Here is a 23,895-nt window from a genome sequence, read left to right on the forward strand (position 1 = left end):
TTTGGTTCTTCTGTGTTCTATTAGTGCCATTAGAGAAGGATTGCAAAATGGAAGGAGAATTTTATGTGGTCCTCCTTATCGATTACTTATTTCTTATTCATTTACGATGTCATTACTTTACCGCTGTGTTATTACTCTTCTGATGAATTTGCTTACATACTATTCTATTTGTTCGTTAATGATACGAAATGAACGGCAATTTCTAAAAGGGAATTTGTCATGGTGGGTTAATGATCACTTTGAAACTTGCAGTTTCACCTTCTTGCAGGACGGAATACCCGATTAGACGAGAACAACGCAGAACTGGTGCAAGGTTACCTTCTTCGGCTCCACTAATCTCAACGAGTGGCCTGTCAAGTCTCCGAGTTTGAATCAGATGAACCACAGTGTCTGGTCGGTTCTAACCTTTCCTAAGCGTAGCAAAACCTATTTATTTCCGATGTTTGATGTTGTTTTTTGTTCTTAATGAATTAACAAATGTTGTAACATCGTTCGTTTCTCAAAATTGTTAAATCTTCGATTTGGATACTTTCTTGCTATAATTTTGGCTCATCGTGTAATTTCTGATGCTCTGGTCGTGTACAAGCACAAAGTTTCTCTCCAACGCACATTCGTTATTATGACTTTCTTGGGTATGAAATCGTTGAGAGATATAAACTGACATCTACAGCACAATGCGTAGTTGCACCATTCGCACAAATACAATACGGTAGAATAGCTTATTATTCGTTTTGTAAAAACAATTCTCTGTAGTTATTCTGTTCTTTTCAAATGTAGTATCACTGCGGTAGATCGATGTATGTCCTAAGGTGTCCGGCGGGTCGGTCTGCCTAGATGACAACAACCTTCCATAGAGGTTGAAGGGGTTTGTGATGAAAATTTGACTGGTACAGAATCTTTGGAATCGACACTATTAAATGGATCTCTTCTTCCTGAAGAAACATAGTCACTTGATATTTGAAGAAATTTCCGATAAATTGCAGGAAAATGAGCCATATGTAAAACCACGTGGAAAGATTCATCTTTATAGGTTCAAAAGTGACCGCAGCTGAGACATATTATGGAAAAAGATAGAAGCATTTTATAGAACAAAAACTGTTCTCTATTGTGTTGCACCGACAGATGGCAAACCTCATTTGTAAGCAATTTACGAAGTGCCAAAAATGACAATAAGTAACATAAAACAGCGAAGATGTAACTTCAGATGCAAAAAAAAAACAAAAAATTCTGTTGAGCCAGATAGTTGTAATGCAAGAGCATCCTACAACAAACGTAAATTTTGGAAGAAAACATTTTTAAGCTACTAATTTCAAATCGTTCCTGGAGTTCAAACATGTTAGTCAATTTCTCAAAATCTTCACAGCTATGGAATTATTGGTGTTAAAGATATCAAATTGTTCGCAATAGTATGTATGATTACGAATATGTAACTATCATTTTACTTTTCGAAAAACATATTCAAGTCAGAAATCATATATCCTTGGGGAGCAACTATCTAGGACTCGTCCCTGCTAATATGTAGAAGCAATTACTTTTTTCAAAACGTTTTTAAGTGGTAGATTTCACGAGCTCAAATTTTATCCAGTCTATAGAGATCGGACACACAAATCTATAGATGTATGGATTTTATGAGAGAAAAACCAAACTCAAACCGTGACGAGAAAGAGAAGAAAAAAGACGCGGATCCGTGTCTCTACTATATGTTCAGTAGGCAATCCCTTAAAGGCATCACCCAACTAATCTGGGGTGGTGCGGATTTCAGGTGGAGAGTTCCTATACGTGGTTGTAGATTACGGAGAGGAGAGTGATTCCGTCCATTTCTTCCTAATTGACGTAAAAAACGGCCTGAAAGATGCGGCGCATGAACAAGGCTAAAACTCACCTTGACCACCTTGATTCCCGTTGATCTTCGAACTGGTCGAGCGGACGCCAGTAATTCTTCCATTCGTCCCGAACGCGTGCCAGAGTAGCCCAATGTTTCCTCCTTTCGCGTGGGACACGAAGAGCATCATAATTTTCCTTGAAGGACTTCGTGAAGAAATCTCACCATCGGATCTGCAGTCTTTCTGTAGTGCGCTTAATATCGCGTGGAACCCAGTCGCTCACGGCTCTGGTCCAACGGTTGTCGTTAAAGCGCATCACGTGTCCGGATCACCTTATTTTACTTTCCTTAGCAAACGCGGCGGCGTCTCTAATCTTCGATCGTTGACGTAGGAGAGAATTTCAAATCCCGTCCCTCACTTGCGTGAAACGGGATACTCCTAGCATCACTCTCTCAAATGCGCGTTCAATGATGCTCGCAACGTTTTCTTCCTGCTTACGAAATGTCCAGGTTTCCGAAGCATAGGCAGCAAGTACGGTGGTGTTGAAGAGGTGAGCACAGAGCCGGGTGTTCCTGGTTTTCAGGTCATTCATCATGTTCAATTCCCGACCCAGATAAACGTAGCTGGTGCATTCGGATATGTTCGTTCCGTAGAGCGTAAATGGAGCATCCGAGACCCATCCGTTCCGCATGAACATCGTTTTTTTTTGGAGATTTCGCTGAAGACCGACGCATCCACACGTTCATACACGTTTCGTTGAATTCGGCTAGCACTCGTTCCGTTTGGCTGATGCTAGGTGTTATCAGTACGATGTGAGCGCAAATGGTGTAGCTGCTGACCATAAACCCTCACTCCCATGTCGTCCCATTCCAATTTTCGCATTGCGTTCTCGAGGCTGGCTGTGAATATTTTGCGTGAGATTGTATCACCCTGTCGGACCCCCTCTTCACGTCAGTAACGATATTATTGTAGAATGGCGAAATTCCGGTCGTGAAGTTACTGTACAACTCTCGAAGTACCTTTATGTACTCTGTAGGGACGCCCTGGTTGCCCAAGGCTTCCACGACCGCTCAACTGAGTCGAAGGCCTTCTTCAAGTCGATGAAGGTGAAATAGAGCGGCATTTTGTACTCTCGTGATACCTCGATGAGTTTCGAAACAGTGTATATGTGGTCAATCGTGCTGAATCCTTTTCGAAACTCTGCTTGCTCGCATGGCTGTCCTTCATTCAGGACTTTTTCAATCCTATTAATGATCACTCTTGTAAGGAGCTTGTAAATGACGAAGAGTAAGCAGATTGGGCGATAGTTGCCGATGTCATGTGAACCTCCCTTTTTATACAAAAACACGGTCTTGCTGATCTTCCACTGTTTAAGAACCTTGCATTCCGAGAGGTAACGTGTAAGGAGCCTCGCCAGGGTGTTGATGAGTATTGGCGGAAGGTTCTTCAGGTGTTCTTGTCTTATTCTGTCGGGACCATGGTGCCGTACGTTTCCTTACCGACATGATAGCATGTCGTATTTCGGACGGGAGAACCTCTGGAATGACATGTCCGTCTTCCCTCAGATGGTGAGGAGGCAAGTGGACATGGCTGTCGAAGAGATCGGAGTAGAAGTCGTAGATGATTTTCTCCATCCCCCTTCTCGATGCAATGGTTGTTCCCTTCGGGTTCCGGAGAGCAGTCATCCTTGTCTTGCGACTGGCGAAGTCTCGACGGGCATAGCGGATGCTTTTCCCCGCCTCTGCAGCTTCAGCCAGCACTTCTGCTCTTCTCTCTTTAAAGCCTTTCTTTATCGCCTCTCTGCAAAGCCTTGCGAGCTCGGACGTGAGTTCTTGGTTCCTTGCGGCTCGCGCTGCTCCACGTTGGCGTATCAACTCAAAAGTTTTAAGAGACAAGCGTCTCTTGGCGGTTTCAAAACTATCAGCCTTCTTCGTGCAATCGTGAAGGTGTTCAACGAGCCGGTCATAATCCTCGTCGATGTTGTCCATTGCGGAATCTTCCCAAAAGCCGGCTAGCGTAGTGAAGAGATTCCAGTTGATGATATTCTGGGGTATCTCTCTCTGAACTTGGCGGCTTTCTCTCCTCTCCTTGTGAAGGAGAATCCTCCTCAGAGGAGGCGATGGTCCGTTCCCGTGTAGAACTTTGGTGCAACAGCGATGTCCATCAGGCAGAACCTTTTATTGACGATGATGTGGTCTTTTTCATTACGGTACCCTCCACCGGGTGACTCCCACGTCAAGCGTAGATAAGAGGGCTTTTGGAATTGCGAGCTCCCATGGATGGTCTTAGTCGTCATGATGAACTCGGACAGCCTCTCCCCCTGGTCATTCCATTGTAGACTGTGGGTCCTGATGTGAAGTTCCTTAGGCGTTTTTCTTGGGCCAACTTTGGCGTTGAAATTGCCAATTATGAACTTGTAGAAGGCATGATCTTCTCGGTAGAACTTCTTCGGGTCCATATTCAAATCTTCGACTTCTTCTTCTTCGTAGCTTGATGTTGGAGAGTAAGCGACGAAGGTCAAGGCTGGTGTTGGACCACATCTTCTCATCCGCAGACGTCCGATTCGGGTCGTAAGTTGTTCGAAAGAGTCGATGCTCTTTGCCATACTCGTGCTGACGAGGACGCCAACTCCACCAACACCTCTACTGTCGCATGTTCCTAAGAACAGTTCTTCTCTAGTTTCAAATACGGCGTTGAGAGGGTGACGTCGTCTCGTCTCGGTCAGTCCAATGACGTCATACCTGATCTTTTTAGTTTGCATCATAAGATCTTCGATGGCCGCTTTCGATGCAAACGTACGTGCGTTATAAGTACAGATTGTCATCCTCGTCCTTTTCCGTTCCGGTAGCCTATATGACTTCTCAACACCTTCCTTCCTGGCGCTACCTTACCAGGCTTTCCTCCGGAATCAGGAGACTCTTTTCTATTGCTGTGACATGCAAAAGAATTTTAAAACCCATGGGCAGGTTGCAAGCCTCTAGTCCCATGAGTTTTTGGGAGAACTTCTGTTCTCCCGGAGTGGACATGTGGAGCTTATTTGTTGGAGGCGACTCCAAACCACCTCCCTTGTACCTCCCAGTCACTTGATTGTAGGCTTTTGGCCGGACCGAAGTGCGGGATACAAGGATGTCATGAGTCAGTCCTGGCTCAGCAGAAACAGGGAGTCCATGCCCTGAATCCACCCGCGTCTCTGGGCAGGCACAAAGTCGCTTTTGGTTCGCGATTAACCCCCTATCCGCCACCCGGGGACGCGCCACGTAGCCTCGCGACTAACCGGCTGAGATCCCTCTAGTGAGGGAGATCCTCGGTAGTATAGTGGTGAGTATCCGCGTCTCTCCAATCGAACTCACTGTAGAAAATAGCGCGCCGGAATCGTTCGAAGCCTTTTTTTTACGGTAATTAGGAAGAAATAGACGGAATCACCCTTCTCTCCATAATCTAGGACTCCTTATAGGCATAACTCACCTGAAACCCGCATCACCCCAGATTCGTGGGGTGATGCCTTTAAGGTTTTGTAGTGTCAACATTAAACAGTAGTAGTTACAGTTAACAGATCACAAAGCCTTGTATTTTCATCAATACTTATTAAAGGTTTGAATGAGGAACATTAAAGAGTTGGCCGAGGACAATGAATATTTATCGAAGAATTCACCCGCGTGGCACGTTTGCACGAGACCGGAGGTGCAAAAGGTTACGTCCGAGAGAGAGAGAGCGAGAGCGGAAATTGAGAGGAACGAACGCAAACGGAATTAGCACTTTCAATCACCTCTGTTGTGACACAATCAAATCTCTTAGTTCACTGCAAGGGATACAAACACACACAGAGATATTTCATAAAATAACAACAGCTACGATTTTTTTTGTCAATAATAAGATTCACTGAAATCGATGGAATTGTCGTTATGCTGTTTCTTTCGTTTTTGATCAGTGAATGATGTGTGGAAAATGCGGTTGAGCTGCTCGGAATCCGGATTTTGCATGAACGGAACACGTATTACCATACGGCGCTTCACCGGCATTGAAGAGTCCATGATAACCCTAAAATGTAGTGAGAATGTGCCATTTAGAATAAGCAAATAGCTCAAGTTAGTAATTCCATTTGTTTTTTTTTTTCAATACCTGGCATGTGAGTAGGTGGAGAGTAGAAACAGACAGAAGAGAAACAACCCAAGACATGCACAGCAGCGCATTTTCCTGAAAAGTGGATGAAAAACATTTCCGCACAGTCGCCACGGACAAGAGAATATCCGACGTGGAAACGAAACGAAATCTCGGCATACTAAGATGAGTTCCTACAGAATTAGGCTCTAACTCAAAATATCTTTTTAAAAAACTCAAAGTAACTCAAAATATCTTAAAAAGAAATCAAAAGCGGTAATCATTGTCTGAGTGTGAACCTAATTTCACACTTTGTCTACGAAATAAATAAGGAGAATTCTTTTCTGCTGAACGAGTAATGAGATCAAGGTTTGAGGATAAATTAGATCTGAAGCACAGGAATTAAATTTAGGGGGATTCCAATCTTTTCCAGAGATTCAAACTCACTTCCTTTGCCAGCCCGTCCCAGGTTAATTTGGCAGATGTTGGTGAACCGACCAGAATTATGATATATGCTTTTCAAATGTTTACGCCTCAAATTTTGTTGTTGTTGCTGTTTCAAATCATTTCAAAATTTCAAATAATTTTCGACATAATTATTTCATTTTTAACCCTACAGCCTTTCTGCTCGATGGCTAGCTAGCTTCACATCATATCGGAAGAAATTTATTCTAAACACACTCCTCCCAAGTATTGTACGAAAGTAAACAATTTCTCGAAGAAAAGGAACAATTCAGTTTTGTTTGGCTCTTTGGCGTTTCCGTAACTGAGTAACGCTGATTTAATTACTGGTGAAATTTTGCAGACATTGTTAAATTGAGTAAAGTCTCGGCACCAGGATGATGATGTTTTCTCATTTGTAAAACGACGATTTCATCGAAATAAGGCCTATACTATTGTAGCAAGTCTTTTTTTTTGCCTTTTTCAAGCACATAAGGGAAACAATTCTTCTCAGTCGCTTCACTGCACGCAACAACTATTGTTCTCTGGTATAAGAATGGATTAAACATGACCTCTCAGTACTTGGTACTTTACAGACGCATTCGTTAAAGATGCACACTAATTTTAACTTCAGATGTACAATATTTTTTACTTGAAATTCAGAATATGAGTAGAAATTCGAGCTAGAATTAGAGTTGCAAGTTTCTACAGATGAATTATTTGAGGTTTTAATGGTAAAATACAAAAATTTGATACAAATGTGCATTTGAAATGATACTGATTGGTTTTTCTTGACGGCTGAGAACAACGAAACATCTCGCATGGAGGGTAATTTTGCTAAAATTCGAGTGTTCTTATGATGGATGAGACTCACAAAACCCACATGGAGAAGGTGAATCCTTTTGTAGAGCTGTGGGAAATTCTTAAAGTTCTCCAAGCAGAAATGAAATGCACAGAAATGAGTCGAATTTCAAATTCAAGCTACAATTATTAATTCGAGCAGTTATGTGGATGAACGATGAGTGAATCTGGAAAAAAAATGAAGTGTCAAAGTCTAAGTGAGTGCTCAATGTAGTTGTGAGATTTTTTCAGTTCGGATATATTGACACCAACACTAAAACCACACACGTCCCACGTTTTTACATATGATTTAGTTCTGTTGTCTCAGATGATGAGAGTGGCGACTGGCTGGCCTCAGAGGAAGATGTCAACTTCAAATCGAGACGTCTACCAAAACAATTATGCCGAGAGGCTAATAATGTGAAGACGATCTATACGCCGCAAACTTAGCTTCTCCTAATCACGCCAGAAGTAAGAGTTTGACGTAAAACCATTTACGAACAGGAGCAGCTAATTTTCCTGACACGGGATTTCTGGAACATTATAAAGCAGCTCAGTGATGGGAAAAAATCAGAGCTTCGTAAAGCAGATTTTTCGCATGATGAACTTGATAACATCATTCAGGCACAGAAAATTAAGAGAAAAATAGAAAAATTACAATAAAAAATTAGTCGAAAACACTTTATTATTAGTAATGATTAATAATTATTGAGTAATTACAACAACAATAATTGATAAACAGAGAGTAAGTATTAAGTTACAATTATTCAGTTATTTCTAATAGTTATAGGTAGCTACTTCTACCATTAAGATCCTAAATAATTTGGAATCCCTCTCTTTTTGTTCTTTTCTGAAAATCAAGGCGGAAGACAACGAATATTTCCTTCGAAAGATTACAGCAAAAGCTAGTTTAGATCCAAAACCTTCTGGAGAGGCAGAGGATGGAGGAGGATGAATTTTCTGCAGACCATTCCTGAACTTTAGTTTCTGATATATATATATATATATATTTAAAAATATGTGGAAAAATTATGTGTTCGCCTCTCAACATAACCGATGATAAAACATTGCATCTGAACTTTATTCTTGCGCATTTTGATTATGACTGAGCAAAAACCAAGTTTTGCAGCAATTTCTGAGAGTTCTACTTCGATACGTAATCAAGATTCTGCTGTCCATGAAAGGGGATTTCTACCAACTGGAGCGTAGTATAGTAGGGTCAAAACGACATGAAGCCTGTACACATTTGCGTGCGCGGCCTCTCTCGACGCACTTCGGTGGAGCGCAGCGGCTAGGAGCGTGGCGAAATCCTTGTTGGTACCAGTCATCGCTGCAGTTTGCGACGGTCCCACCTCGGTTCCAACTGCTGCCTCACCGCGCCGTTTCGAGCGCGTACGCAAATGCACCGCAACCACACTCGTGATTCATGTCGTTTTGACTCCACTGTACTCGCAGCTTTTGTACTCGAAAATTGCAAGTCTACATCTACGCTTTTTTTTTGAAATTTTGAGTTTAAGAAAAAGTTTTCAAATACGTGAGAAAGATGCGTAGAAAAATATTGTTTAGTATGATTTAGTCTCTTTCATGGCATCTTTCGGGTTTGCAGATACGCCTCTACTCGAAGCGACAAAAAAAATCCACTTCCATAAAAATATGCAATATTGTTCAGTTGCAACAAAAATAAGAAAACAATACGGATACCAGTATTTTTGAAATCCTCGTGAAATTTGATTTCTACATAAGTCTGCAAAAGATTCAAAGTTCAAAAAAGGAACCGATGATTATCCGTGAGAGGCGAGGATTTGATTCGATACAACTAGTCTTCAATTTGTATAGAAACATATTATTGTATATTATTATTAATAAGTATATTATTGTATAGAAGCACAAAGTCATATACAATCTATGTATGTGTAATGTAAAAGTGTACAAATATGAATAGAATTATTCGCTAATTAACCAATTTTCTTCTAAAAATTCGCAAATAGTCTACTCGTCTAATTCGATCTATACACATAGCGCATATATGGTGATGTTTGATGTTTATGGTTGTTCTTTGTGTCCAAACCGCATCCAGGGAGGTGTATATGTCTTTCCCCTTTGTTAGTCTAGTCTCAACGAGATAGCGGTGCGACTCTCGAAGAGCGCACCGCTATCTCGTTGAGACTAACAAAGGGGAAAGACATATAAAGACGTTTTTTTTTATAGCGCATAGCAATTTCTAGTTCAAAATCATTTCCAGAAAATTATCTTCATTCATTGGAGAACTTTAGAAGCAATCGAGAGACTAAATTGAAATTATGAGAAATAATAAATTAAATCAGTTATAATAAATTAAATAAATTATGTAAGACTAATAGCATAGTAAAATAAAGTTTAGAGATCAGAAGCTCTAGTAATGAAGATCCTAGAGATCTGGGGCTGTTCCTTTTGAACTTTTAGCAAGTTTAGAAGTTCCGTCAGTTCAAAAATTACGATAACTCAAAAGTGGGAACAAACTTTTGTCTACTTGGTGAATGTTACTAAATTTGCTAATTAAATAACAACACCAGACGATTTGACGGTATCAAGAACAACACAACATCAACATAGAAGGGATTTTAGTGCAGTAATAAATATGGAAATGAATTATGAATGAATTACGAGGCAAATAATTTTCCGCGCCAGAAAGTCAAGATCATTTTGTCTGCTTCTTACGTTATCACACCGAATCATTATCGTTACTGGTTTACCGCCTAAGTTGAAAGCTTTGGATTTAGGTTGGACGCTGATGTATCGTAGGGATGTACTTAGAACTAAGTGCACACGCACATTGTTTTACGCGGTTAAATGACGTTTTTTGAAAGTAATTTAATATGGAACACATTTTTGCGTACCACGAAATTGACGTAGACTGAAAACCTACTGGAAAACATAGCGTAAAGAGCGCAGATTACGAATATGAACGTATTCTCGTCCAATTCTCAATAGCCGTACTGAAAAACGGCTTGGGATCGGCGTTTAAAACCTATGAGGTCCGCCAGAGCGCCCCTCCTACCTCCATTGTATACGCTCCAGTTCCCTCAGCAGTCTAATTGTTGAGCTAGTGAGGTGACCTTATTGATTTTCAACCGCTCGCTCGTGGATGCAGCGCGTGCACATTTGTGCTTCGTTGTAAGATACCTTGCAGGAACGAACGCCATTTCTCACGTCGTTTTTTTTTCTCAGGAAGATTAAGAGAAATCGATCCAGGCCACGTTCATATTCTTAACGAATTCAAAAAAGTGACGGTGAATGACGGTGACATTTGTAGACATGCCGTTGTTTTCACAAAATCTGCGCAGTATTGTGGTTTTGGAAAAGGGACCACAATGCGCACGCGATTTTTGAAAATTTCTTTTTGTTAGTTCTTCTGCGTTTTTCTTTTGCTCTCATCAGTTGCCATTCGATCTATGAGATATGAAGCTTCTCAATGGTGTGATGAGTTTCTCATAAAAAAAATCTCTTACCTGCATTGCCAGTCGCAGATTCAGCTATACGAAATTATCTATTTCAGAACATTTTTTTTTGCTAAATTGGAAAAGTTTGCAAGATTTGCCTTACAAATGAATCAAAGCTGACACACTATCATCAAAAAAAAAACTTAATGGAAGTGAAGCAAAGGTCAGCAACAGTTTTCAGAACCCAGTTCCCTGACTGAAGAGGAATAAAGCGGAAAAAGCGAAAAAGAACAAGAAGTCAAGATAGAGAGAAAGTCTTCAGGGTGACAACAAAGTTTTGGCCTCGTTCTGTGATGTTTTCCGAAATTTTCATTTGGAAATTTCTATAGAACTCAAAATAGCTGAGATAATTCCCTCACCAACTCAGGGTGTCAATATACCATTCGAAGAAGTGAAATAGATTAAGAAGAAGGATAATCTACAGGGGTAAGGTTCGTAGGAGCTCGAAATACTGCACGCTTACTCTTTGAATAATATATTTTCAAGGTGAAAGGAAATTACAAGAACTTCTCTCACTGCCTCCCATAAGGGCAAGTTATGAATAAATGAATCTAAAGGATCTAAAGGGGCAGCTATTTAAATAGTAGATGCAGAAAAAAATATGTCATAAATTTAATAAAAGTAAGGATAAACTAAAGATAGTACAATTTTTGTTGCGTCAATGTAAACCAAGTATTTTTGAACATTTGCATGTAATTGGACGTCACATATGATTGCAACATAGTCGTTCATTGGATTTATGAGGGGGATGAAAAAAATCGTCACATTTATCATTCATATGGATGTTTATGCAAGGATCGCTTTCTTACAGCGCTTATTTCTGTCTAAAAATACAACTTTTTCGCTCAAATGACGAATTGTTTCAAAATCGATATTTGCATTCAAACGGGAAATAAATATCGAAAATTGATTGGAATAAATGAATAAGGAGAATGATGCTGACGTTGTTTGTAGACATTTTAATCAGAAGTAACATGTGTCCATGAAATAACATATGTCCATGAATAGGTAATGTAATGTGTTAATGTAAGTCAGAAATGACATATAATATTCCGTGCACTTTTGAAAAGATACACTTTCCTACAAGAGTATATTTTAGAGAACCTTTTTTTTCAGAGATATTCGAGGATGAATGACGAGCCCAAACATTATCCAGAACAGTAACGTTCACAAGCACGTATACGTATCCCCTAGGTAAAAAGAATGCTGCTGCATCTAGCTAGAATTAGACGGCCACCCTGGTTTGCCTATGATAAAGGATACAAGGATAAAGTGTGTGGCGTTAATCAATCCGCTTGGGATTCGCCACCGTACTCGCTTCAGTTCGGAATCGTTCGAAATTTATGCGAATCGTTTGAAATCTGTACTGGCCTATACAATGACTTGCGAGTGCTAATCCATGGATCAAATAAGTGTTTTTATCGAAAGGTTGAAAGGTTTGGGAGGACTCGAACCACCGACCCATTGTGCAGACACATGGGAACCTCTTACCAACTGCGCTACTGCTTCGTTTGCCCATATCAATAAAGAACAATTTTGGGAATGACTATAGGATTGTATGATCTGATTTTCAAAGTTTCAATCGTAAAGCCATGCTCCACGCTCCACAAAATTTCTTTTATTAGTTTTTAACCGATAACGAAGATGGTAATCTACATTTCATCATTTTTATCATTCCTAAAAGTGAACAACTTGTTTTTAGTTGAAAACGTTCCACAACATATTACAGGACTATTACAGGACTTGTGGAACAATTATAAGTGGCAGCTGCTTTTCAAAAGAAAAGTCTAATTTTATACCTAATTCAGCTGATAGTCGGTTAAATGTTTGTGTTTGTGTTGAAAAATATTTTTATTGAAGAAACTGCTCAGAAACTGGGAAAATTCTCCATGATCTAAGTTCACGGTGTTAACGAAGAAATGAGAAAGTATCAATACATTTGATAGATAAGTAGAAATTAGCCGCTAACAACAATAAAGAAAATGTTTGGTTTTCGCATGTTACTTTATTTTAATTGAAATCAATTAAAGTAAAGTAACAGGCGAAAACCAAACATTCCTAATTGAATTTTATTATTTTAATTATTAATTATTATTTATTTATTTTAATTGAAACCAATTAAAAATTATTTTACTATTATTAATAAGGATAAAGGATAAAGTGTCTGGCGTTGATCACTCCGCTTAGGATGAGCCCCCACGTTCACTAGTGGTGGATAATAAAAATGGTGGGTCGAGTATCTTTATATATATATATATATATATATATATATATATATATATATATATATATATATATATATATATATATATATATATATATATGGACATTCTAGAGATGCAGTCGTTAGTGAATGAGCTTCTAGCGACCCGTGTCACTCACACTATCACCAGCCACGTCTTACCTATCTAAAAACTCCAGACATTTACCTGGACATTAACTTCCTGAAAAAATTGGAAGACGTTGACCGCTGCATACGAAGAGACAAAGTGATGAGGTTAAGCTTTTCATAACTTTTCACAGCAGGTGCTACTTGTAAGGTTCGAATGAGACGCTATCAACTTGGACGTTTAATTGGGTATGACTTGCACAACTCATTTGTAAGGAATTCCAGCTGTTTTGCGAAAATCCATTATGGCATGGAGGAAATTTGGTTAGTAACGTACGAGTGTGAGCTACTAGATTTTCATAAAGAGGACCTATAAAGAAAAAAATTATCTGTGTTGGAACGTGTAGAATAACAAAAACCATTAAAGTGATGATAAAGTCGAGAATAGTAGGATCTTCAAAACCAACCCGAGAAAGTTAGATGGTGTGATGGTTCCATTTTCTGCACATTAAGGAATGATTCTTACTGAAAGTCACATAATGAATTCTCGCGGAGGCGTCTCAAAAACGGTGGAGTTCTTAGAAAAATCCAATTTTTAAGAGCTGTCTTCATTAGAATATTCTTTCAGTAGTCTCTTTTCAGCTTTATAAGTTCGACGTATATTTTCTCGCATTTTATTAAATTTCATGTAAGGAGAATAGGAGTACCGACAACCGCTTTAATAAACTTCCTTTTTTCAGTCCTGAAAATGTCGAATGTCAAATTTTACTGAAAAGATGCAGTTTTTTAAATGAGCCCCGGGAGAATGTTTAGCTGCTAACGTAGATACAAAAAGTTACTTTTATATCGCTGCGAATCTCTTTTCGAAACGAAGAGATGTCTAAAAATGGAAAATGAATTTCTTTTTCTAAAAAACTTCTTTGGTGAGATTCTTTCTGCATTCATTGGATGAAGGAATCTGTGTGCTCATGAAAATATGTGGATTATTACGGGAGAAGTGAGAGATCACCATCCATAAATAGCTAACAAATCGAGGATACATATGCTTAGAGAGTGTTGCAATTGGAATCTGAATTAAGTTCGACTGAATAATAAACTTAAAAAATTTCAACTGTCATATTGCGAAAATACCATTATTAACCACATTGTAACACCCTAAATGTGTAAAACACCCAGCCAGCAGGTGGTCATTCGACGCATTCGAATCGACGCAAATGCGAAGATGGGACTCGAACAACAATCCGCTGTGCTAGGAAAATGGTATTATCCAGCACGTCGAAAAAAAAAACGGTGAACATCAGGTTGACTTATATGAACAGACGGGCCTCATCATCACTTCCACGTTTAGGAGGAATCATGGACGTCATCAGCTCACGTGGCAGAGGTCAACTCTTTAAACACCTGAAGAGCAGCGCTAGCGAAAGATGGGGACTCCTAAACATCAGCTCGACTACGTTCAGACGAGGAACACTCTTCGGTTAAACCCGAAAATCCAGAGCTGCTTGGGTTGCACTGAACTCTAATCACCGTCCAGTTCTTTTCAGCCTTAAGATACGGTTCTACCAGAGGAACCGAAGATACCTCCTCAACTGAAAATCGAAATGGCATGTCTGAAAGACGGGGAATGCAGATTAAATTTCCGCCAACGTGTATCTTTTCATGTTAGAGTACGAACCAGGAGGAAGCGAATTCCTTCACAAAATGCATCCAGAACGCTGCAATGGAAGCAGTTCCGGTACAAATGTTGCGGAAGAAGATTGCCTTCGCATGTGCGGAGACAAGATCCACGTACAATCCTGTGCGTATCGCTCGCAACGCCGGTGATTTCAACCGGGAAAAATAACGAGTGGACGTCAAGAGCGTGGGATTTTGAAAAGGCATGGGAGGAGAGGAACTCACCGTAAACCTCTGCTTTATTAAAGCAGTATAGCGGCAAGACGGAAAGATGTTCTTTATTCCTCAACATGCCAATGGAGTAGCTGTCGGTGAAACAAAACTTCCAATTTGGAGGGATCACTTTAAGACCCTGCTGAACCGTGGAGCGTTGTCAGCCCTTGAACTCGACCACGTTTTTGGACCGGCGTTTGCGATAAACTGAAGTCAAGTAAGTCAATCATTGGATAGGAAAACTTTCACGCAGTTAGTAAAATGACCAGCGGGCTACTAATTTATAACCATTCATAACGTATATCAGCATGTTTTCGTTTATGCGATTATCTGACAAGTACGAGATTTCATAGGCTTTACATTAGTAAGGTAAAAACGAAATGAAGTTCGATCCAGTTCCGTAAGCTGCTGCGCTTGAAGCGGTTGAGCGTAGCGATTAAGATCAAGGAATGGTCCATGCTGCCACTATTTGTCGTTGTATTTCGTGATGGCCTCACCACGATCCGATCCGCTAGCCCTACCGCCCCGCTTCTAGTCCAACCGCCCTCCAACCGCAACCATACCGAGCTTCGTGTCGTTTTAAGCTGACTACATCACCACTTTCTCACATATTATCACTTTCCTTTTTAAAGCTAATATAAAATGGCTTTCGACATCACACATTCAAAAACAAATGTCGAAAGAAGAAGGAAAAGCGAGATGTACTTTGTTTTTTGTTTGTTTTCAGATTTGTCTCGTGGTCACGGACCCTAGGAATTATCGAGGAATCTCTGTGCTGCATGTTATGTACAAGGTATTGGAGTGCATTATCCTGGATCGACTCATTAAACATCGTGAAGAAACAACGCGCGACGAGCAAGCTGGCTTTCGTCTTGGCCGATCTACGATTGACCAGGTGTTCATAGTCAGGAGAGTGATCGAAATCTGGCAGCGGTATTCGAAGCCAATGCAATTAGGGTTTCTGAACTTTGAAGCCGCGTTCGACTCTCCTCGCCGAAGCTGTTTTCTCAACGCGTTCCGCGCCGATGGAGTACCAGGAAAGTTCGTTCGCTTGCTTCATGACATGAATCAACGAACAAGTGCTGCAGTTCGAACACCAGCCGGATGTACAACACCGTTTGAAGAGGTAACTGGAGTAAGACAAGGGGCAGTGGCAGGACCCTTCCTGTTCAATTTCGCTATCGACGACATTATGCGAAGAAAAGTCGACCAGTGTCCTGCCGACATTGTCCTAGCACCATCAGGGTGCCCTTTGACTGATCTCGAGTACGCCGACGATGTTGTTATATTCGCGGAAAGCAGTACGAAACTTCAGCATATTGTCAACCTTGTATCGAAGCTGGCTACAGCCTATGGACTACGTCTACGCCCTGATAAATGCAAGCAGATGTGGATCTCTTCGAGACCTCGAACGGGAATCAGGGTGAACGGACAACCGATAGAACTCGTCGATGAGTTCTGTTACCTGGGCTGTACGCTGAAGAACAACGATAGCTACGAGAGAGATGTTCAGCAAAGATGCGCTAAGGCCACTTCTGCATTTAACTCCTTAACGAAACGCCTGTGGTCGACCCCCATCACCAACGAAGTCAAGCTGCGAGCTATTCGCAATTCGCCCTATCATATCCCTATGATATACGGATCGGAGACTTGGGCAGCACCCTCAACAGTTATAGTGAGGCTTGACTGCACGGAGCGAAAGTTGCTTAGAAGGTTACTTGGCTACTTTTGGCCTAGGGTATGTCACAATGAAGATCTCTACGCAGAAATTGATGTGGTATACTGGCGGATGACACGTGGAAGACATCAACATCTTGCACCGCCATCGAAAGTGGCTAAAGTAAATCGTCTTCGCTTCTTTGGTCATATATTAAGGAGAACGGCAGATCGCCTTGTTCAACGAGTTCTGAGGAGTTTGCCGGGTTCGAGCTGGAAGAAGCCACTTGGCCGAAAACGGAAGTTCTGAACTCAGGTGGTGAAAGAGGACCTGAGGACACTCGGCGTGGATAGGCAGTTCAGGCAAGCCGTAAGTTTCTGCAGAATATGGAATAGCGACGAATGGATTGGTTCTGTGCAAGCTCTCGCAGAAGATCGAGAAGATTGGGCAGAGCTGTGTTCAAGGACGGCACACCTCGGCGAAGATGCGGGTAATCGCGTCAGGCGATGACATCAGCCCGCCGATTAGGTAAGTAAGCCAAGTTTCGTGTTAAGTGGCAAGTTACCATTCTGCAGTATTTCCGCGCTCTTTTTTCTTATTGTTTCTTCATGCTCCCTGATCTCAGTTCAAGTTATTAATCCAGGTAGTGCTGAGCCTGGCCTGTAGTACAATCCTAGCAAACGGATTTTCCAGAAATGAAGGATTTTGTAAAAACGAAAACTCTTCACTTTTTTGATTTCTCCAGGAGTTGACTATTTGGAAAGAAAGAAAAATGTTAGTTGGAACGTTCTCTTGTCTTGAAACTTCGGCATACTTCTGTCTATCTTTCTTAATAGTGTGCCTACGAGGTTTTGATATGGAACCGTTACCACGTTAGTACCTAATGTCTCTGCTTTTTCGCCATCTTCAAAGGCCTAAAAAGAGGTTGATTGAGACAATCTTACGCTTATTCTTTCAAGTTTCACACTGTCCTCGGTCAGTGTTTTGGTAATAGTTCAAGGTAGAGGAAATAAAAGCCATGTACCTTGAAAATAGTCCTACCTAATGTTCCACCGACAATACAGCAGCTGGTAACACTTATTTGTCGCTGCTCAGTGTACCAACGAATGAGTATTTCTGTGTGTGAATCACCAGCGATGAGATAGATGATTTGACACGCACAATCCGGACAGTTATAGCTCACAGAGCGGTACGAGTGGCAAGAACTACTTAGTTATCAACAAGCTCTCATTTCTATTATTCATTGGAGGGTTTCTTTTCAGAGCTGAAAACACCTGAAATGTCTTCCTTGCCGATATTTATGTTTTGTGAACCACTAAAACGCATTACACACTATAATCGGTCCGTTGTGGCTCTTATGTGAATGCCTTTCACATGGTGTTATCAAACTTTTACGCCCTTTTACTGTCATATGCTGCCATATGTTCGTTTGTTGTTCGTTGCCAAAAGTTAGGCGAATAAAGGCTTCACTTAAAAAAAAACCTCGTGGACACACTACCAGAAAATCAGCGAGGGATTTTTTACCAGTAGGAAAACACCGTGGGAACGCAAGTAAAGAAAAGAGGATCACTGCATTTCTGTTTCAACATAGGATGTGGTGACATGTTAGTCTTACAGATCTATGTCCAAGCTTAAGCCTAAGCCTAAGGTCTATGTGGCGTAAGAGCTGAGTGAAGAAACTGTAGAGCCGTTGAGGAGCTGAGAAAATTGAACCAGGTGCTTTGCACAACGGCAATAGACTGAACGCCAAATGAGCACGAAAAGGAACGAAAAACTGGATGAAATGGAACTGATTAAGCAGCAAAAAGTTCTAGTGATGACGTCTTGAAGAATTGGACGGAGCAACGGCAAAATTTGAAAGCCTTCAATAGAGAAAACTGAAAAGTTAGCAGCTGAACTATTTAAAGGACACAAAAAATTTGTCTAATACCTCATAACAAAGTTACAACAATCTCGTAGGTCTCGCCCTTTCGGAGATGACCAATTTGGAAAGTGTGGATAAATGGGTTCATTAGAAACGACTTAATTGCTGCTCGTGGGCGGACGTGCAAAAGAGTTTAAGTTCCGGAGTGTCCGAAAGTTAATTCCGATCTAACAATGGATACACTTGTTCTATTCATATTCCCTCAGTTGCTGAGACTTTTCTTGTTTTCGGAGAAACGATCACCATATGAAACCTCTCAGATACATACAACAATTTTTTTGAATAATTCAATTTTAAAAAATTTGGAAGATTTTGTCCATCAACACAGTGGTTTTACTCTTCAGAAGAAGCTGGTTCATTAGCTGGAAACTCGATTCCCTCAAAAACAAAGAAAAAAGAAAATTGTCAGTTGTGTTCTCTGAGCCTTCTATAGTTCAAAAACAAATAAGGCTAATAACGTAGGCACTGCCCTGTACTGTTATTTCAACACCAAATCTAGCTAGAAAGTCTGCATTGTGAAAAATTGGACCACATTGTGGAAAATTGGAAGGGTTGAATTTCTGGGAGCACGGTTCTAGCTTCTTTTTCTGACGTTTTTGAAAAAATCTCATCTAGAATATGTATCCGCAAATGACTGCAATTTTCTCAAATTGGTTCCTGTCCTCTGTTACAAGGTAAATTTTACCTGAGCTCGCTATTCGCTGGATTCTGTCGACTTTACTTGTATCCCCGTAATTCGCTCATATTCCAGTAGGTTAACATTTTCTTGTTAAACAATGCAAAGCACAAAGCACAAAGTGGCGTTCAGCACTAGCGTTGTACGTGTGCATTATGACGGCATCTTGGATATGTCTACACTGGCAAGTTAGTCCGACAAAGCAATGAAGAAGAGCAAGTGTAGCATGTAAACATGCAAAGGAAAGGATCATATTCTTTTTTTGTTTGACGGTTGGGCGTAGTTCTCAAGAAGGAAGAAAGATGTAGTGAGAAAGAAGAGGAAAAGAGAGAAGGATGAAATATACCACCACACCTACCAACGATGTATCAACGATCCGATGGATGTTGATTCGTAACATAGTACAAGATTTTACAAGATTATAAGACAGGGGGGCCACTAGGTATGAGGTCAAAAAACAATGCAAGCAAGTTTATACTCTTATAGGACTACGTCAACGGATTCCATGTTAAGAAGAAAGTTTGTTTTGAATCCTAGAAGAATCCTGAAAGGAAGTAGGTAGAATTTTGAAGATAGACGAGAGAAAACATGCAACAATTGAAAACAGTCGTTCTCCTACTTGGATAACAATATAACAATATAATGTAGACACAATCTAAAAGCATAACAGGAAGTATGGGTTTTTCTGTTTTCCCATTGTTCCTCCCCAACAGTTATCACAGAATGATGTCTTAACATAAAATGATATGAACGACATCATCGTGATAAAGATAACAAACCAGATCAGACCACGTAAGCTGTCGACTACTGCTTAGCCGTTTACATGCGTGCTTTCACTTTTTGAGGAATTCGAGATACCAACCTGAGGCAAACGTGCAAGGAAATAGACACGTGGAGAAGTGGTCAGGGTGAAACGCAATGCGTGTACTGGCCATATCTAGGAAAGGATTCAAAACGTCCCATTTACTTTTCGCCAAATCCAAATGAATTAATTGCGCAACACAACCGCATAATGGCACACTAATTGCATGCCTTTGGGCCCGACCAAACCCATATCACCATTTTGCGACGCCGACGCACCAATCCAGCGCGCTGGGTCCCGTTGCACCCACTTCTATATAGCTTTCTCGCGTCGGCGCAGTTCAGTTCGACTACCTGGGTCTCGTCTCCCTTTCTTTTTGGAATTTCGTAACTGACACACACACAAGCACACATACACGTGACAGAATAGTAGTAGTCTAATGCAGTAGAAGAATAAGCATGTTATTATATAGCATGGTTGTAATTTAATTGTTAAGTAATTCTATATCTCAATTTTAATTTTAAAAAGGTTGCGACTTCCAAAAAAAAGTGATTGATCCTAAAGAGATTAACCATTAGATAATTTAAGTGTTACTTTCCAAAATTTCTAGTATGCTTAGTTATTCTTTTTCTTGATACCGGAGTTATTTTTCTTGATACTTGAGGTACTTTTCTACGTTATGAATGTAACGGTGTCGGAAAGGATTTCACCTTCGGAGACAAGCTGGAGAGGAAGTGGCTCAGAGGGTCCGCCCATCAGTAAGACTTGTCTTTGATATAAACAAGAATGTCAGGACATCGGGTCATAATTGAAGTTCCTTTAAAATCTAATTGGTATAGCGAGGAAAGACGAATTAAAAACACAATGTCGAAATTTCTAAAACGTATAAATTCACAATTAAAAGCGGTATACCACGAGATTTACTATATTTCGACCCTGACTCTATCTTTTCAACAGAGTCAGGCTAAAGCGGGGTCGGGATTCCTTCTTTCTGAATATGTTCGACGTGAACTCGACGTGAAAATCGCCTTGGAAAAACCGAGTCCACGAGAATGAAATCGTCGTGTAGAACCTCTCTGTTCCTTTGTTGCCGATAAAGTGTTGGAGGATAAAGCGTACGACGTTAGTCGATCCCCACCTACGTGTTCGACGTTATTCGAGAATCGTTTGAAGTTTTACGAACTTGGGTCCAACCTTACAATGGCTTGCGAAGGCGAGACAATGAATCAAGTCAGTGTTTTTGTCCTCCAAGACAAGTCTATTACCTATTCATCGTACAATGATTGGCTAGATCTATCAAGAGAACATAGGATGTAAAGACTGATTTCATTCGTGAAGTATCTTCATGCTCGCAGTCTCATCCGAGTAAGTTCATTAGCTATCACTGTAGGATGAACAAGAATTGAAAGGAAATGTGAGTAATTTGATAGGAAGAGAAACCAAAAAAGAGAAGCAAAAATGTTAAATTTCACTCAAGAGAAATATTTGCAGTGAAAGAGAATCGAGAGTGAATACTTAGTAGCTTCATTTCTTGCTAATCGGCGTAAAAAACGGCTCGGAAGATACGGCTTCGAGCGTTCCGGTGCGCTACTTTCTACAAGGAGTTCGATTGGAGCGCCCCAGCCTTGTGCACGCGCCGCATCTTCCGGGCCGTTTTTTACGGCAATTAGAAAGAAATGGATGGAATCACCCCCCTCTACATAATCTACTATCCCGTATACGAATACTCCACCTGAAATCCGTACTACCCGAGATCCGTGGGCTGATGACTTCAACAACAGTCTCGAATTTCAAAGCTATGAACAGTATGAGAGGTACGTGGATACTCACCGTAGCATAGTTCGAAGTGCGTACCAATAGTCAAACGGAACAAAGGAATTTAATGGTAAACGAACAAATTCCATAACTTCTTGAGAATAAACGACTATGTACGACCTCACTTGTCAGTGTGTAAATCTACATCTTTTTAAAGTGACTTGCACTTCTTTTCTCATATATACTGCGGAAAAGCGTTGCGAAAAAAGGAACTAGAAAGAAACAAATGCAAACAAGTTCAACAAATGAATTAGCAAAAAAAAGCTTAGCACGTCCTAGATCTCCACTCCTTCAACGGAAATTCGAAAGATTGGAGAATTCTTCTTCCGATAAAAATCAGTTAAGCAAATTTTGTTTAGGAATAAGTTAACACTCTGTCTTCGTCTATTTGAGAAATTATTAGACTATTGCATATGTACTTGCCCATTTTAAACGGAAAATCTAAACAATCATATCTCAGCTTAAAATAAACTTCATTAATCTAAATAAGCAGCGTTGTAATCTACACATTTTTGCCATCTTGAGAAAGTCTATTTGTTCCATTTCCATAAAAATCAGATCTCCTGGAGACAGCAAAATCATTGAAGACGTTTTTGATCTTAATTTCGTCCTTGGAGCACTTTTCTTGCAGTTAGTTGTCCTGATGTTTAAAGAATCAATAATCAATCAATGGTAATCAGTAGGCGAAAGGTCCGGTAAATAAGGCGAATGGCTTGAGATTTCATAGCCCAATTCGTTTAACTTTTGTATTGTTTGCTTGATTCTGGTCCAACCATTGAGACGAGCGTCGCCTGTTATCATATAAAATCCACTTTTCGTCACATGTTACAATTCGTGAAAGAAATAGATCATGCGTGTTTCGGATGGACAATGAAACAGTAGCTTCAAAATGAAGAATTGCCTGATTATCGTTCAATTCATGCAGAGTCCAGTTGCCCACCTTTTTTACTTTTCTAAATGCATTCAAGTGACGAGAAATACTTGCTGGATTGACGCCATGTTGTTTAGCAAGTTCTCGAACAGTTAAAACGGATTGGCTTCCACTGTTTCCTTTAACACTTCATCGTCCATTACGATTTCGGATCGTCCATGGTCATCCCCTTCAAGACTGGTATCTCGGGATGCGTACTTCATGTACCAATTACGAATGGTCCACTCTTTGACAGTGTCTTCACCAAATCCAGCATTGATATTACGGCCAGTGGCAGCAGCAATAGGAATGTGAAAATCATTCATTCATTCGATTATTCGTCTTACAAATAGCACAACCTCTCATGCGAAACAAAAGAAATGACGAAATAAGAAATCTTAAGAAAATGGATAGAATTTAAAACTGCGGCATTTCTTTTTGTTAGAAAATCTCGTAGCATCACTATGAAATGCTACCTTTTATATCTGTGCTTCCCCTCTCTTCATATTTTCATGAAAAGAGCATGGAGTGTGAAAAAAATCTGTTCTTCAACGATTCCAATCTCTGCAAATCTTCACCGCATTCAAACATATGCACGTGTGCTTCTTTGTAGGCAGTCGCAACATAATGCATTTTATATATTTTCTGTGGTATGAATCGAACTGCAACATGCACCGACAATCTGAAAAGCCGGCGAAGGACATGATTTTGTCCATTAGCTAATAATGACAACGCAAACAAACCCTAGTACTAATGGATAGGATGACGGTTAAAGGCATCACCCAACGAATCTGGGGTGGTGCGGGTTTCAGGCAGGTAATGTAATGAAATGTAATGAATGAATGTAAGAAAACCTCCCAGTTTAGCTGTCTTATTTTTTCCAGGGTTAGTCCTGCGGCATGCTGCCTGGCATTATCGTACTACAAGAAAATGCAGAACCCACATACCTCCCCAATTTCTTGTTAGATGTCTTTGGATTGTTGATAAAGTAGCCCGAAGGCTGTTTGCTAATTCCTGAAAGCTCAGTTTGGGATCGGTTTCCATCGGTGACTCTAAAGCGTCATTATCATACTCCACAAGTCGTCCACTTCGATCGCTATCAGACATGTCAAAATTACTGAAAAAAATTGCTGGAAAGTTTTCCAAGTCAGCGTTAGCACTCACTGACCTTCAATACACCTCCATCCAAATTTTCCATCGGAAGTTTTCTTTGT

The 23,895-nt window shown here is 40.3% G+C and overlaps 5 protein-coding genes across 6 annotated transcripts; 1 reads left to right on the forward strand and 4 right to left on the reverse strand.

The window, feature by feature from the left end:
- Window positions 1-3,193: 3,193 nt before the first annotated feature.
- On the reverse strand, window positions 3,194-3,811 carry RB195_020043 (uncharacterized protein; the record flags this gene model as incomplete). The annotated part of the gene is made up of 1 exon (XM_064188173.1): window positions 3,194-3,811. The coding sequence occupies one exon, from the start codon at window positions 3,809-3,811 to the stop codon at window positions 3,194-3,196; it is 618 nt and encodes a 205-aa protein (XP_064044054.1).
- Window positions 3,812-3,930: 119 nt separating this feature from the next.
- Window positions 3,931-4,647, reverse strand: RB195_020044 (uncharacterized protein; the record flags this gene model as incomplete). The annotated part of the gene is made up of 1 exon (XM_013435896.2): window positions 3,931-4,647. One exon carries the CDS (start codon window positions 4,645-4,647, stop codon window positions 3,931-3,933), a length of 717 nt encoding a protein of 238 aa, XP_013291350.2.
- Window positions 4,648-4,705: 58 nt separating this feature from the next.
- RB195_020045 (uncharacterized protein) lies at window positions 4,706-6,013 on the reverse strand (the record flags this gene model as incomplete). Of its 2 annotated transcripts, XM_064188174.1 has the most annotated exons (3): window positions 4,706-4,995; window positions 5,704-5,861; window positions 5,943-6,013. In XM_064188174.1, the coding sequence occupies 3 exons, from the start codon at window positions 6,011-6,013 to the stop codon at window positions 4,706-4,708; spliced, it is 519 nt and encodes a 172-aa protein (XP_064044055.1). The 2 variants fall into 2 exon arrangements, with proteins under 2 accessions (XP_064044055.1, XP_013291348.1); XM_013435894.1 differs by lacking the exon at window positions 4,706-4,995 and having other exon boundaries at window positions 5,687-5,861.
- A 9,668-nt stretch (window positions 6,014-15,681) lies between these two features.
- On the forward strand, window positions 15,682-16,863 carry RB195_020046 (uncharacterized protein; the record flags this gene model as incomplete). The annotated part of the gene is made up of 1 exon (XM_064188175.1): window positions 15,682-16,863. One exon carries the CDS (start codon window positions 15,682-15,684, stop codon window positions 16,861-16,863), a length of 1,182 nt encoding a protein of 393 aa, XP_064044056.1.
- Window positions 16,864-22,794: 5,931 nt separating this feature from the next.
- RB195_020047 (uncharacterized protein) lies at window positions 22,795-23,007 on the reverse strand (the record flags this gene model as incomplete). Its single annotated transcript, XM_013446101.2, has 1 exon — window positions 22,795-23,007. The coding sequence occupies one exon, from the start codon at window positions 23,005-23,007 to the stop codon at window positions 22,795-22,797; it is 213 nt and encodes a 70-aa protein (XP_013301555.2).
- Window positions 23,008-23,895: the final 888 nt, after the last annotated feature.

Source organism: Necator americanus, chromosome II (assembly GCF_031761385.1).
Source record: "Necator americanus strain Aroian chromosome II, whole genome shotgun sequence".
Classification (NCBI taxonomy): domain Eukaryota; kingdom Metazoa; phylum Nematoda; class Chromadorea; order Rhabditida; family Ancylostomatidae; genus Necator; species Necator americanus.